Source organism: Drosophila subobscura, chromosome J (genome assembly GCF_008121235.1).
Source record: "Drosophila subobscura isolate 14011-0131.10 chromosome J, UCBerk_Dsub_1.0, whole genome shotgun sequence".
Lineage (NCBI taxonomy): Eukaryota > Metazoa > Arthropoda > Insecta > Diptera > Drosophilidae > Drosophila > Drosophila subobscura.
The window spans coordinates 381591-396316 of record NC_048532.1 but is presented as its reverse complement, the minus strand read 5'-3'; the positions used below and the strand labels follow the sequence as shown (position 1 = coordinate 396316).

Below are 14726 nucleotides of genomic sequence, written 5' to 3'. Positions count from 1 at the left end.
TTTTCGATACAATTTTCAACGTTTAAATTTCGTATTTAAAAATGTACTATGGCCTTAATCTTCAAATTTCCGTTTTGACTTAAACTTTAAAGTTTCAAATATTTACGGACCGAGCTTTCGTCAAATTCCTTGAATTAAGAGAAAGAGTACTATAGCTACATATGGGCAATTCCGTGGTACACATTGCAATCTGTAGAACGGTCAAAATAAGACGGATTTTCTAAACTATTTTATAACTGGTGCTAAAGTCGATTCGCACGGGACAAAGGCGGAAGTGGATTCGCAGCGACCGACTTAAACTTAAATTTCAACGAAAGTTTATGCAATATGTTAATGCGACTTTCAAATATACATATGTAGTCCATTCATGCCTTTATAAGGTGTCAATAATTTACAATACAATTACAATACAAAATAAATTTTTGTTCTTTGATACAATTAATTAAAGCCTCTGTCGCACTGTACCAAAATTACTTGGGTTTGAATAGTACACGAAAATACACAGTCGCGTATATTAAAAAATTAATATTGTATTTTGTTTTATATTTTAATATGTTACTAAGTCTTTGTAGAAGATCTCAAGAATCGTATAGAAGATAACAGCACTACGCGACACGATTTTTTCTCAAGGAACCATGAAAACTTTTTCTGAAAGATAAGATCTTAGAAATTGTCTGATGATATTTTTGTTGTTGTTATGGATTTAATTTTTTTTTAAATTGTTTTAAAAAACTGGTATTTCTTGTATGCTTTCAGTTTTAGCTGTATGTTTTTATACCCGGTACTCGAAGAGTAAATAGAGTATATTGTATTTGTGCACAAAGTGAATGTATGTAACGCACAGAAGTAAACGTTTCCGACGGACGGGGTGGGTTTGGCCACTGCTAATTAATTTCTTCATTGTGGCTATTGTGGCACAATTACAAATAATTCTCCAATCGGATCCCAATTTGTTGATCTGATAGATACGGTCATTCCCTACGGAATGTTTAGTTTTCTTTTATCTTCAAAATTGAAGATTTGGGAGGTTTTCGCTCTTTTGCGGGGCGGAAGGGGGCGGGGCTCATGTTTGAAATACACTTGTAACAGTGTGAGCATATAGAAGTCTGAATGCAAAATTTGGTGGCTCTAGCTTTTATAGTCTCTGAGATCCAGGCACTCAACAAGACGGACGGACAGACAGACATGGCTCTATCGACTCGTCTATTGATGCTGATCAAGAACATATGTATATACTTTATGGGGTCGGAAACGTTTCCTTCTGTGCGTTACACACAACCGTTATTCCCCACAATTACAATATACCCTATTTACTCTTCGAGTACCAGGTATAATAACTAAAACATTCCGTAGGGAATGACCATATCTATCAGATCACCAAATTGGGATACGATTGGATCATTATTATAGCCACAATCACTAAGCAAACAACACATAGAGACTGCAAATCAAGTCAAAACTGGCTGCCTAATCAGTATAGTGGATCGGCTCCCATTGGCTTCGGCTCTTGGTGAGAGAGCCTTCGGCTGAGAGAATTTGGCGTTGGCTCTCTTGAACATTGAACCCAAAGCGACTCTCGCAAAAAAAAAGTTTTGTTTCCTCTTCAAGTCTGCATCGCAATTTCATGTGTGCGGTGACACATACATACATATGTACATACATACATGATGGCAATGCGTGTATCCATTCTCGACTTCAATTTTTAGCGTTTGAGACGTCTGGCATTTTTCTGTTTTTCTGAGATCACATACCCTTTTTTTCAAACTTGCGACTTTATGAAGCAGCTTGCCCCAAATAAAAATAAATTGATTTTGTGTATCCCCTCTATGCTCATATATTTCTTAAGTACATTTAGGACGAAAGGGATAAACGGTTATAAACATCTAAATATGTATACATATAACAACAATTGACTTGGCGTTGCAAATATTTTCCATTAGAGTATTCAGCGTACACTGTGTGAATAAACATAGATAGACACACACGAGACTGCGAAAGCGACTTGAAAAGATAAACAAATAAATTCTTTTTCGGCACAGCTGCCATGACTCCACTTATAACTCTGTTTATTCACACAGTGTACGCTGAATACTCTAATGGAAAATATTTGCAACGCCAAGTCAATTGTTGTTATATGTATACATATTTAGATGTTTATAACCGTTTATCCCTTTCGTCCTAAATGTACTTAAGAAATATATGAGCATAGAGGGGATACACAAAATCAATTTATTTTTATTTGGGGCAAGCTGCTTCATAAAGTCGCAAGTTTGAAAAAAAGGGTATGTGATCTCAGAAAAACAGAAAAATGCCAGACGTCTCAAACGCTAAAAATTGAAGTCGAGAATGGATACACGCATTGCCATCATGTATGTATGTACATATGTATGTGTCACCGCACACATGAAATTACGAAGCAGATTTGAAGACGAAACAAAACTTTGTTTTTGCGAGAGTCGCTTTGGGTTCAATGTTCAAGAGAGCCAACGCCAAATTCTCTCAGCCGAAGGCTCTCTCACCAAGAGCCGAAGCCAATGGGAGCCGATCCACTATACTGATTAGGCAGCCAGTTTTGACTTGATTTGCAGTCTCTATGTGTTGTTTGCTTAGTGCCACAATGAAGAAATTAATTTGCAGTGGCCAAACCCACCCCGTCCTGCAGCTTATATTTGTTTCTTGCACATTATCTCATTCACACTCTGCTTCGTGCAGTGTGTGGCGTCTGCCCCTGCCGTTCCTCGACCTCTGCCACAGTCGTGGCTAAAGCCACCCCGCCCCGCAGCTTATATTTGTTTTTTTTTTTGCACATTCTCTCATTCACACTCTGCTTCGCGCAGTTTGTGGCCTCTACCCCTGACACGTCTCTGCCTTTGCCTCTGCCGCGACTTTGCTCTGACTCTGCAGTGTTTGTCTCTAGGGGAGAGTGGCGAGCTAAAGGAGCGTGCTGGCGTGATTAGTGTTGTTGATGTAGATGACAGATGAAGAAAAAATGTAAAATTTGACAAATAACCACCAAGTTGCAGATATTGTACTGAATGCCGGATATAAAAGTTGTGACGAGTAAGAAGCGTCTCATACTTCCCTTCTCGTCTTTTATCTTTAAAATTGTGAATACAGCAGATTTTTGCGATTTGCGGGGGGTGAAGGGGGCGGGTCACAAGTTTGAAAAACACTTGTAACAGTGTGATACAAAAGTACGGAATCAAAATTGGGCGGCTCTAGCTTTTATAATCTCTGAGATCCAAGCGCTCATCAAGACGGACGGATGGACGGTCAGACAGATATGTAGACATGGCTATATCGACTTTGCTATTGATGCTGATCAAGATACATATATTCAACAATATAAACTTTGTGGGGTTGGAAACGTTGCCTTCTCTGCGTTACAAACATCCGTTATACCACACAAATGCAATACACCCAATTTAATCTTCGAGTACTGGGTATAAATAAAATATACAACAACAACGGGTATCCACGTTTGTGAGACGCTTCGTACGCGTCACAACTTTTATACCATGTACTCAGTATATATGTATGTACATATGTACATATGCAAACTTGGTGTGACACACATGTACATACATACATACATAAGTCCACTGTTGATTTTTTCGAATTTTACATTTTAAATTTTGTCTACATCTGTCATCTATGTACATAATGGCTCAGGCCAACACGCACTTTTGGCTCGACCCCCTACCCAGAGCCCCGGCAGAGTGTGCGAGCGAGATAGTAAGAGCAAACAAAGCTGTTGAAAGTGGTGGTATAGTATACGACGCAGACCCGGCTGGGCTGTTAACAAAATGTTTTAAGTTGTTTTCCTTTTGGAACCAAGTACTGCTCCAGAGGGTCGAGGCAAGGGGCGATGGCGACAATCTGGGCTCGAAACTATCCAATGATGAATAGGAAGGGTGCTTGGAGGCGCCGTTTTACATATTTGCAACGGGCGCAAATATTCCTAGGCACGGCCTTGCTGCTCCACCAATCAAAGAAGTCTGCAGATGTTATTCCCAGCCATATGCCAATTCTCTGTCATATTTACAAACTGCGGAATATGCAAAGGGTATCGTTGCATGGGTTTCCATAAATGAACACATATTTATATGATTTATAATACTCCAATGTATAGACAACGACCGTCCTGGATTCTTTCCTGCAGATATGGGTTTAATCAAAGTTGTCGCTTATTTCGTTGATTGTCCTCCTCCTGCGATCATGCAATAGAAGCCAGTCTCACTAAAATAATCTCCTGCATGGATTCATTTTGCATTCATTGTTTTATTAACCTTTTATGCAATTTTCACACATAACACATAACGTAACCGTACGGAATGCGGGTTTCACCTCTGGTCACACCCTGCTGCTAGCTAAATATATTGCACATTTTGCTAGCAAGTTTGTTTTATCGATCTGAGTACTAGGCTTTAAGTCGAGATATGTTGATAATTGGGAGATGTACATACCTGAAAGTTCTCTTGAAAACATACCGTCTGTGGATTATAAGACAGCTCCTAACTCCCTTTGGGCGTAATTTAAAGAGCGTTAAAATAGGATTAGTGGTAATTTTCAGCGAAAAACTGTACAATTTGGCAGGTAATGCCATAAAACGGCAGATGTAGGAAAAAGGAAAGGTTTTTCCATGACGATATTTATGACTGCGTAGACATTGCACACCAATCACTGGCATATAAATAGTTGCCTGAGGCTAATGGAAATCAGTTGCATGCCAACAATTTCAAGCAACGCAATATTGCCTTTCCGAATATTAAGCCTTATATAATGTCGAGCACCAAGACGGAGACCACCCAAATTTTGCAACGCCTTAACAGCCTAAGAATTGTAGAAGCGAGGGACGACATCAAAAGAGAATGCTTCTCATCATTGGCACCAGCTACTCCCAGCGGCGGGGGACAAGGAAAATTTCAAACGGAGCCCAAGAAACGACGCAAGATAAAACTAAATCGAGTCTACACCTATGAGACGGATGCGCACTTTATCAAGGCTCGCAAGTCTTTAAACTTTTAATCAAGAAAAATACAACAAAATCCTGATGTAATCATTATATTGTAAGCAGCACTGATTTCAAATCAAAAATACGTGTTCAGCACAATTACAATAAAGAATATTTTAAATATAACAAGGTTCGCGGCTTTTGTCTGTCATCGATATTTCCTGTTATTGCAGTCCTGAACAACAGCTGAAACTCATTCATGTAGTGCAAAACTGAGCAGACTATTGATTTTTCTAAATAGTATAAAACTATAAATAAAAAAGAAAGCAATAAACACAATATGACTGACATTACTGTGTCCAATGAGGGACATGTGAAGGAAAGTGAGCCGGTGGCCGTGGCAGAAGACCCATATCCGCAACCATCTCCGGAATTCTTACAACGCAAAATCTATTTTCTCGTGGATCAGCTTAGAAAAATGCACGCCGAACTGCCAGAGTACATAAGTTAAATAGGCTCTAAAACACTTAAATAACGTTCGATTTTGCTTACAGAAACCTGCAAACCCGAATTTCCTACGATCTCCTTACAGAACTGGCCAATTGTGTGCTCAATGACAGCATTTTCGTCATAGTCAAGGCACTAATGGAACTCCAGCATGAGACTGAGAGGCATTTGATAAAAATGCGTACGCAGGTAGAAAACGAATATGGAATTGAATTGGACGACTGGCAGGCCAAAATTAAGGATCCCGAGGAACTTCTGCACATTCTGGGCCTAATGAAACTTAAACATTCAAAAAAACTAGTCGAGTCCGATAAGAAGATTATTGAAATTCTAGATCAAAAGGCAGGTTTGCACAATACATGGTTTGCTGGTGTTCCCTTTTATTTAATTGCATCCCCTGCTTTTGCCCCAGGTTAATGACCAGCAATCCACTTTGCAGAAGGCTGGCGTGCCTGGCTTCTATGTCACAGAAAATCCTAAGGAGATCAAAATACAAATGTTTTTGCTGGATTTCATTTTACGTCTGAGTCGTATTAAGTACGAGCCAAGCAAGTAGCAGCTCCCGAAGTATAGCACTTGAACTATTAAACTTTAATCCTGTGTTAATCCTGTTATACATATTCTAATGTATATAAACATATAAATTATTAACCACGATCAAATGTCCAGATCAACGAACTAAAAACCTCTCGTGCTGCGCAGTTAATCAGTGAGGAATTGTGAGAGTGCCAAAGAGAGAAAGAGAGTAGGAGAACATGGGAGAGCATAGAGACAAAGATAGAGATAGCGCCTCTTTTACTACCGGCGAGCGTAGTAAGCTGAGAGCCGGCGCTATAAAATGTGGCGACCAGATACGGATGCATCAGTTTGTCTTGAAATTTCAAAAGAAAAATAAAAAAAACTTGTGTGTAAAATGTCGCTTACAATCAAGACAGCTGTTTCACATCCTGAGCTTAAGGATCTTGTGAGTTTTTCTCAATTGTATTTAGTTTTCGCAAGATCTGGCAAGGTCAGCCGACCAGTTTGGTCATAAATAGCAGTTTAATAAAGTCGAAAGCATTTGCTCTTTTTAGCTAGGGAATTCGTATTGCTTAGTTTTGGCCAACCATGCTTAGTTGCTTACCAACAGCCAACCTGCTCGGCACGAAATGTTTCCGCATTTTTTTCGTAATTTCAAGGCAAGAAAAGTACAATATATAATTATTTTACTTGTTTACATCAGTGTCTTGTAATGTTTATTTTTTATCAAACGTGAGAAATAAGCATGAAAAACTTGAGTTTTCTTGAAAATTAGTTTAAACCATCGACCTTGATTTTGGTTTTGTAATGTGTGTGGATGCAATCAGCTGTTTTGTCGAAAGCACAAAAGCACACAAAGAAAGAGAAAGTGAGAGAATGAATTGCTAGAGAAGCGCACGAGAAATTGTAAAAAATGTACAAGTGTGAATTGTTGAAAAATGCGCTGGCTGCTGCGATTTGGTTACAGTCTCAAATTTATGTTCTTGGTGTGACCTACAATGCAAAGAAATTTAAACCATTACTCACTCTTCTATTATTTTGTTGTCGCCAACTTTCAGAGAACTGTTCGAAATGAACAAAAGGAACTCAGCATATTGCCTGTGCACCATGTTAACATTCCCAAAGCCACAGCTACCTTCGGGATGGGATGCTTCTGGGGAGCCGAATCGCTGTATGGAGCGACCCGGGGCGTTTTGAGGACTACTGTGGGCTATGCCGGGGGCAGCTCTGAATTGCCAACGTACCGTAAACTGTAAGATTAGAGAAATTTTTCATTGATCATTCTAACCCGAATATCTTTTTTTTTATTCGCACACATCTACTAAACCCTACACCAACCACTCTCCGACGCCTTACTAACCCTCAATTCTCAACAGGGGCGATCACACGGAGGTTCTGGAAATTGACTACGATCCCACAGTGATCAGCTTCAAGGAGCTATTGGATCTGTTCTGGAACAATCATGAGTACGGGCTGACGACACCAATCAAGCGTCAGTACGCCTCCTTGATTCTCTACCATGATGATGAGCAGAAGAAAATGGCTGTAACCTCCAAGCTGGAGGAGCAGGAGCGTCGGGCACCCGAGCTTATTACTACTGAGGTGGCACCCAAGGTGAACTTTTATGCGGCCGAAGCGTAAGTTGAAACAATACGTCATCTCCGTCAAGGCTAATGAACACTCTAAATTCCCATAGCTATCATCAAAAATATAGACTGCAGGGTCACAAGGATCTAGCCACCTCTCTAAACCTCAACCCCACGCTGTTGCAGAGCAGCTATGTGGCCACCAAACTGAATGGCTATCTGGCTGGTGTCGGGGGCATGGAGCAGTTCAAATCGGAGGTGGATACATTAGGACTCACGCCCACCCAGCGTCAGTACTGTAGCTATCACGTAGAGCAAAACGAGGGTCAGGGCCTCTACTGCTGACATGGACGTCTCTGCATAGATGTTAAGCTAATATCGTAAAAAAAGGGGGCATAAAGTAATGACAAGATTTTATTTGTTTATTTGCTACAAAAAATGCGTATTATGTAGATTACGAATATCAAAACAAATATTAAATATATACAAAATATTTTATAACAAAGTTATCTCAAATGGAATTCACGACTCTTTTATTCTGTCGAAAGATAGAAATAGAGAAATCTTGAGTCGCCTACGTGCTTGCATTATTTGGCTTCACCCTAGGTAATTGAAAAAAAAACCACAGGGATGATAAAAATTTGGTAGTCATATAATAATTTCGACGCAGAATGATAACAACTTTGCGGGGTCATATGGCTAGATGCCCCCATTGTGTCTACGATCTGATCAAGCGAGTCGCGAATGGCTTGTTAACTCCAGCTATTCATTGATTATGGTGTGATGCCATTCAAATTATATTCTCATATACATAGATATACTATGTACATATTCAAATTGTTATTCGATTTATTTTTGATGTGTATGCTTTGTACACAAATTTGGCATTTAGGAAGGATTTCAGTTTTACATTTTCCAAACCATACTCCCGTTTAGATGAAATCTAAGTACGATTCAAGGTTTATCAATCTTAAACCTTTACAGAAATGCTAAGTGAAAATTTGAAGGACCTTTGACGAGAGGCTGTAAAGACTAGCAAAATATAGCATTTAAAATAAAAATTAAACCACCTAGTCATTGTCTCTCTATTTCTAGAGTTTCAAAAATATAATATATGATACGGCGGCGTTTTCAAATCAAACAACTTTTATTATATCCGGGGCCTTCAACCCACACCCCATAGCTTTGACCGCTCTTTTATTAATTTATAAGCACATGTTTTTCCCAGTCACCCTCTTCTCTTATCCTCTCTTATTGAATGAATGGCAAGCCAGAAAGCTGCGCAACTATCAGACAACGCTCTCTTCTCTCCGTCTTCGTCTCTTCCCCTCTATTATTCGTTCATAGCGTCGAACAGGCGTGCGATAAAGCCAGCAAACAGAAAAGTATTTTGTTTACTGCAAATGCAATATTTAATTTGTATTTTGGTAAATGATTTCTCTACAAAAGGATGTACGAAATCGCATGCAATTTGGTCTAGGCATACCCTTTAAGCTAAAGTACCTGATTCCTCAAAAATCATTAAAATTGAAGCACCCATTGGGGGCTTGCGAACTTTTGCGCTTTAAGGGATTCTTAGCTAGGATATCAGTCTTTACTTCGAGTATAGAACAGCTTGGTCTAGGATCCATCAGCTGCAAAAATTTGGTAAAGAAATCTATAACCGTTTATCACCAGTGATTTTTACAAGATTTTGAGTTATACGTTTAAGCCCAGAAGAGGAAGAGTAGCATTTCCCAAAGCACACGAGATCGTCAAAAGCGCGACTAGACATAATAACAAAACAAAAGCTATTAATGACGACGAGCTTTAATTGTATTAGTCGCACGGGTTCAGTTGATAATAATTTCTCTGGTTGTGTTTTATAAAAAACGAGGAGGAACGTTGTGAGACGCGTCTTAAGCCGCGTCACAACTCTTATACCCGGTACTCAGTACTACATCTGCACCTTAGCGGTTATTTGTCAAATTTTACATTTTCTCTTCATCTGTCATCTACATCAACAACACTACTCACGCCAACACGCTCCTTTAGCTCGCCACCCTCCCCTAGAGACACACACTGCAGAGTCAGGGCAGAGGCAGCGGCAGAGTCGTGGCAGAGGATGAGTCAGAGACGTGTCAGGGGAAGAGGCCTCTGCCACTGCGCGAAGCAGAGTGTGAATGAGAGAATGTGTAAAAGCAACAAAAGCTGCTGGACAGGGTGGGTTTAGCCACTGCAACTTAATTTCTTCATTGTGGCCATAATAATGATCCAATCGGATCCCAATTTGGTGATCAGATAGATATGGTCATTCCCTACGGAATGGCGTTTTTAGTTTTCTTTTATCTTTAAAATTGTAGATTTGGGAGGTTTTCGCCCTTTTGCGGGGGCGGAAGAGGGCGTGGCTGATTTTTGAAATACACTTGTAACAGTGTGAGCATACAGAAGTCTGGATGCAAAATTTGGTGGCTCTAGCTTTTATGGTCTCTGAGATCCAGGCGCTCAACAAGACGGACGGACAGACGGACAGACGGACAGACGGACGGACAGACAGACATGGCTCAATCGACTCGGCTATTGATGCTGATCAAGAATATATATACTTTATGGGGTCGGAGACGTTTCCTTCTGTGCGTTACATACAACCGTTATGTGCACAAATACAATATACCCTATTTACTCTTCGAGTACCGGGTATAAAAAACCGGCCAATGAGTTTACAAAAAATTCGCTTGAATATTGCGCAAGTCAGTCCGTAACTGGCAGTCTCAGAAAGGCCATTGAGGCTTTTTTTACACACATATATTTTTGTTTATATGTACATAAGTATGTACATATGCATGTATGTACATTTGCATGTAATCAATTTGATATGCATTAATTCTTTACACCCTGGTATGGTGAAGATGTTTCTAATACCGATACTAATCTCTTAATGATTTCCAAACGTCGTTCTTTTATCTAATCTAATGAAATGTTATGCAAATTGAAAATGTTAACGATTTAAACAATACATATAGTATTGTACATATGTATGTATGTATACTACCGCCATGCAAGGCATACAAGTTTTCGACCACGCACCCAGCCGCCTTCCTTTCTTCTATAGCGCACGTAGGCACTAATTTTCAAATCATCCTACTTGCATTCTGAATTAGATTTTTTTTTTAATCAAATAGATGTCGTACATTTACAATTACTGCCAGTCATGCATGGCTTTGATAAGGTTTATTGGCAATAAGTATTGTTGATGTTGATACTCTTTAAGGTTATTTTCACATTCCGTAACCTAGTATGCTGGGTTCTCTTAGTTTTAAAGTTTAGTCTAGAGTTTTCGGCTAACGAAAACGGGTAAAACTTAACTCAATTAATGGGATTAACTTAATATTTATTAAAGATTAGCTATTTGTAGGTACATACATATGTATGTATGTATGTATGTAAGCTCATGTAGAGATCAATACCGATACGTATTATCGATTCGAATGGTTCTCATAAAATACAACGTATGTATGTACATATGTACATACATGTATTTTTGGCCATTTGATAAAAAGAGAATTCAGTTTTGTTACCAGGTCGTCAGGGAATACATCGTTTTAAAGCTTTGCTGTAAATTAGAGGTATTAGCCATCAAATGTGACGGAATTAATAAAGGTGGTTTTACCATTATCAAAAATATAAAAGGAGATCTTGTGATCTGATTGCGATCTGATGGTTTCCGGGGTTGGCTGCTTTGCGTGCTGACGCCTCGCATGGATATCCGGTCGTGTACGACGTCCATGTACGAGTTTTTCGGAGAATCTTTAAGGGTCAATATGATGCAACTCTTTAGGATTATAAATGAAACTCATCCTGAAATTCTTTCGCATCCGTTGCCAGCCATTACATTATTCAGCGAGTGCTGGGCATCTTGGTGTGCTTGACGGACCCCAAGAACTGGCGTTTAGTTGTTGTTTTAAGATTTATTCTCATTATATTTGTGTTCGGTATCGAACAATTTGAATTTCCTAAATATCGACTTTTAGGGCAGTTTTGCGTTTTTCAGCTTTGAAAATTTCAAATTTGATAAGGACTGAAAAAAACAATTTTTTTTTGTATCCAATATTTTGTTGTGTTTCTTACATTTTTTTTGTGTTTGCAACACGTTTGGGAACAATTGTATATCTATAATAAATGGAAATCTTGAATTTGTAATAAAATGTCAAGTCATATGAAATCCGAACGACAAAGTTCTATTCGAGCAGATCGCTTTATCGGCATTATTTAATCATTATTATTATTTCTTACGCTGCCAACTCGTCGAGAAGTTTTAGCTGGCGTTGCCAGACTCGTGAGACTTGTTTCTATAAATTGTTCTTACATTTACATGAAAAAATTACATATGACGCCCAGTACTCAGACACGCAAAATATTCTTGTGACAGAATCAAGGAGGATTTTCCCATACAAGCGACAAGCAATCAGTTGTTTTCTGTTCGACTAAATATTTTGTCACAAAAATTTTGCAGTTTAAAGCCTAGTACTGTTACGAACCTGTTTTGGTTTTGGGGCAAGGCCGGCTAGCCAGTCATTCCAGGGCTGGATTCTTCCCAGGCCCCCAGGTCGCACAACAAACCAACTGTTCGGACATCTCGAACAAACAAACGATTATTCAAAAAAACAAACCAACGGACTTTACTCTAACTCTCGCGGACAATCATCTCTCCGACGCGGAACAACTACAAATCTCCTCTTCAAGCGCAGCGGCCATCCTCCATTTCGCCGCTGTGGTCCCCCTTCCGCACCATGCTAAACACTCTAGCACTTCATATCATAATATCGTTATAATTTGTATAATTAATATTCCCTACACTAAAACTTGGTGGCGCGTCCGCCTACTACCGCCTTCTCAACTTAATTTAATGGGAGGAAAGTTTATAAGATTACGAAAAAAAAAAGAAATAAAAATAAATAAATAAATATAGAAATACTACATTTAAATGTTTACATAAATATGGGTATGTGAATATGAATATAAATGGGGACGGCTAATAAATTAAATATTAAAATATTATGTTTAATATATATATATGTGTTTATGTGTATTTATGTATGCATGTTGGTTGGTTTATCAGGTCGTATTATTTAATTAATTTGTTGTTGCTGCGGTGGCGGGCTCGCGCCCGGGCAGGGGTGTGACCAATGTTCGCGGGCCGGGGGGATGGAAATTTTGCCCATATGCGGGAGGCCAACCGGTTCAAGTAATCCCTATGGGTTTTAAAAAATATTCAATCAGGGATTCTTTCCCTTTTTGCTGGACTCACTTTTTATTTAGATTCAAAAAAAAGAAGTCCTCTAAATATTCCGCCGGTCTGTTTCTCTTCTCGCTTTGTTTCCCGATTTTTTTTTCCACGGTCACACACAAAACGCTCTCACACTGCCGATGTTTATTTTTCAACTACCTGCATTGTAGCTTCCCTATGCAGTCTCCTCGCTGCAGCTGATCAAATCTCTTCTATTGCCCTTCAACCAAGTTCAAGGGCATGGCATGGCATTCTTGAGGGTGTGGGTTAGCTGGCTCGTAAATCCCGCAATATTCGAGCCTCGCCTCTCTTAAATTCTCCCCTCTCTTTCTCACCGGCACCGTTGATCGCCTTGCCCCTTCGCCTATCGACTTGTAACCTCCAAAAAAATACTGCTAAATCCAGTATTTCGCCGATTGATTTCCATCGAATGCAACACCTCGCGAAAATTCAGGCGTACCTGGACGGAAGAATTATTCGCAAACATCGACGGAAATTGAACTCTAACGGCTTACCCTAAGATCTTGCAGCGCCCAACGTATGCTCACACCCACTCGGGTTGTACATGAGTGCCCTATTCTTCTTCCCTTCTCCTTCTAAAGCTTTCCCACTACAATTTCAGGTCTTTGGCGTGAAAAATCCCCACCGGCTTCCCCGCCAGATCTTCAAGTTCGTAGGCATTATTTCCAACCGGGCATACGACTCGGCACTTCAGGAACTTCCGGGCGAACTTAGCGTTGTAGCCCTTCCCAAAGGAACTGAGGGTGAAGTTGCGCCTGTATACTTCTTGCCCAGGTTTGGCAAAGAATATTCGGGCCCGTTTGTTGTAGCGCTGGCTGCTGCTCTCACACGCTTGGTGAAGGTTGGCCTTAATACGTTCCCGGATGATGTGGCATTTATCCGCGGGGTCTAGAGCGTGCACCCCATGCTCCGTCAGCGACTGCAGCTTCCTCGCCAACTTATAGCAGTTCCCATTAAGGAACCTTTGCTGTCCAAAAACTGCAAAAAACGGCGTCACGCCTGTGGCTTCGTGCACTGAGTCACGGATCGACACTTCAATCTCCGGTAGGTACATATCCCAGTCTCGATGATCCTTATCTAAATACGTCCTGATTGCAGCTAATATTGTCCGGTTCACCCTCTCGGAGGCATTGCTCTGTGGTGAGTAGACTGCTGTGGATGTCGGACGCCAAAGGTGCTGATCATATCCTGGAAGATCTTCGACAGGAACTGCTTTCCGTTGTCGGAGTGGATCACCTCGGGCACCCCAAACTTGTAGAACACTTCCTGTACTAGGAATTGAACTACGTTCGCCGCGGTCGCCTCTCTCATTGCTTTCAGGAAGGTGAACTTAGAGAAGTGGTCTACGACGACAAAAATCCAGGCTTGTCCCCTTTTCGACCAGGGAAACTTTCCCAGAAAATCGATGTATAATTTCTGGAACGGTCTCTCCGTTACGACTTCCTGACCGATCCCTACCTGGCTTCGATAATTGTGTGCTTTGGACTCCTTACATGCATCGCAGTTCCGGACATACTCCCGCACTTGTGTCGTCATCGCTGGCCAGTAGAATTGCCTTCTAAGCCGATGCAGGGTCTTCTTAAGTCCACCGTGTCCAGCTCGGTGGTCTTTGTGGGCCTTGGAGATGAGAGTTTCCGTCAGTGACGCGGGAATCCATAATTTCCAAATGGACCCTTCGTCTTGGTCGTCCATTTGCGTGAAGGCCATCCGCCTGAATATCAAATCCCCTTCCACTCGTAAGTCGCCCAACATGTTTTGATTCTTTCCGATTTCTCCTTTCAGCTCCTGATATCCTGAAGACTCAAACTCTGTCGTTTGGAATCCGAGGATCTCCGTTGGATCTATCACCACTTCGTCGATGCAGCGTGAGAGT

At 40.4% G+C, this 14726-nt stretch overlaps 3 protein-coding genes across 6 annotated transcripts; all 3 read left to right on the top strand.

Annotated features, from left to right (window-relative positions):
* Positions 1-4321: 4321 nt before the first annotated feature.
* On the top strand, positions 4322-5176 carry LOC117895558 (protein Z600). The gene has a single exon (XM_034803267.1). The coding sequence runs from the start codon at positions 4783-4785 to the stop codon at positions 5026-5028; it is 246 nt and encodes an 81-aa protein (XP_034659158.1). The 5' UTR covers positions 4322-4782; the 3' UTR covers positions 5029-5176.
* Positions 5177-5251: 75 nt separating this feature from the next.
* On the top strand, positions 5252-6146 carry LOC117895554 (gonadal protein gdl). Its single transcript, XM_034803260.1, has 3 exons — positions 5252-5452; positions 5509-5803; positions 5874-6146. The coding sequence occupies exons 1-3, from the start codon at positions 5295-5297 to the stop codon at positions 6015-6017; spliced, it is 597 nt and encodes a 198-aa protein (XP_034659151.1). The 5' UTR covers positions 5252-5294; the 3' UTR covers positions 6018-6146.
* A 123-nt stretch (positions 6147-6269) lies between these two features.
* LOC117895551 (peptide methionine sulfoxide reductase) lies at positions 6270-8059 on the top strand. Of its 4 annotated transcripts, none has more exons than XM_034803256.1 (4): positions 6270-6425; positions 7039-7220; positions 7357-7617; positions 7677-8059. In XM_034803256.1, the coding sequence occupies exons 1-4, from the start codon at positions 6375-6377 to the stop codon at positions 7909-7911; spliced, it is 729 nt and encodes a 242-aa protein (XP_034659147.1). In that variant the 5' UTR covers positions 6270-6374; the 3' UTR covers positions 7912-8059. The 4 variants fall into 4 exon arrangements, with proteins under 4 accessions (XP_034659147.1, XP_034659145.1, XP_034659148.1 ...); XM_034803254.1 differs by having other exon boundaries at positions 7039-7232; XM_034803257.1 differs by lacking the exon at positions 6270-6425 and adding an exon at positions 6528-6639 and having other exon boundaries at positions 7039-7232.
* The last annotated feature ends 6667 nt before the right edge of the window (positions 8060-14726 follow it).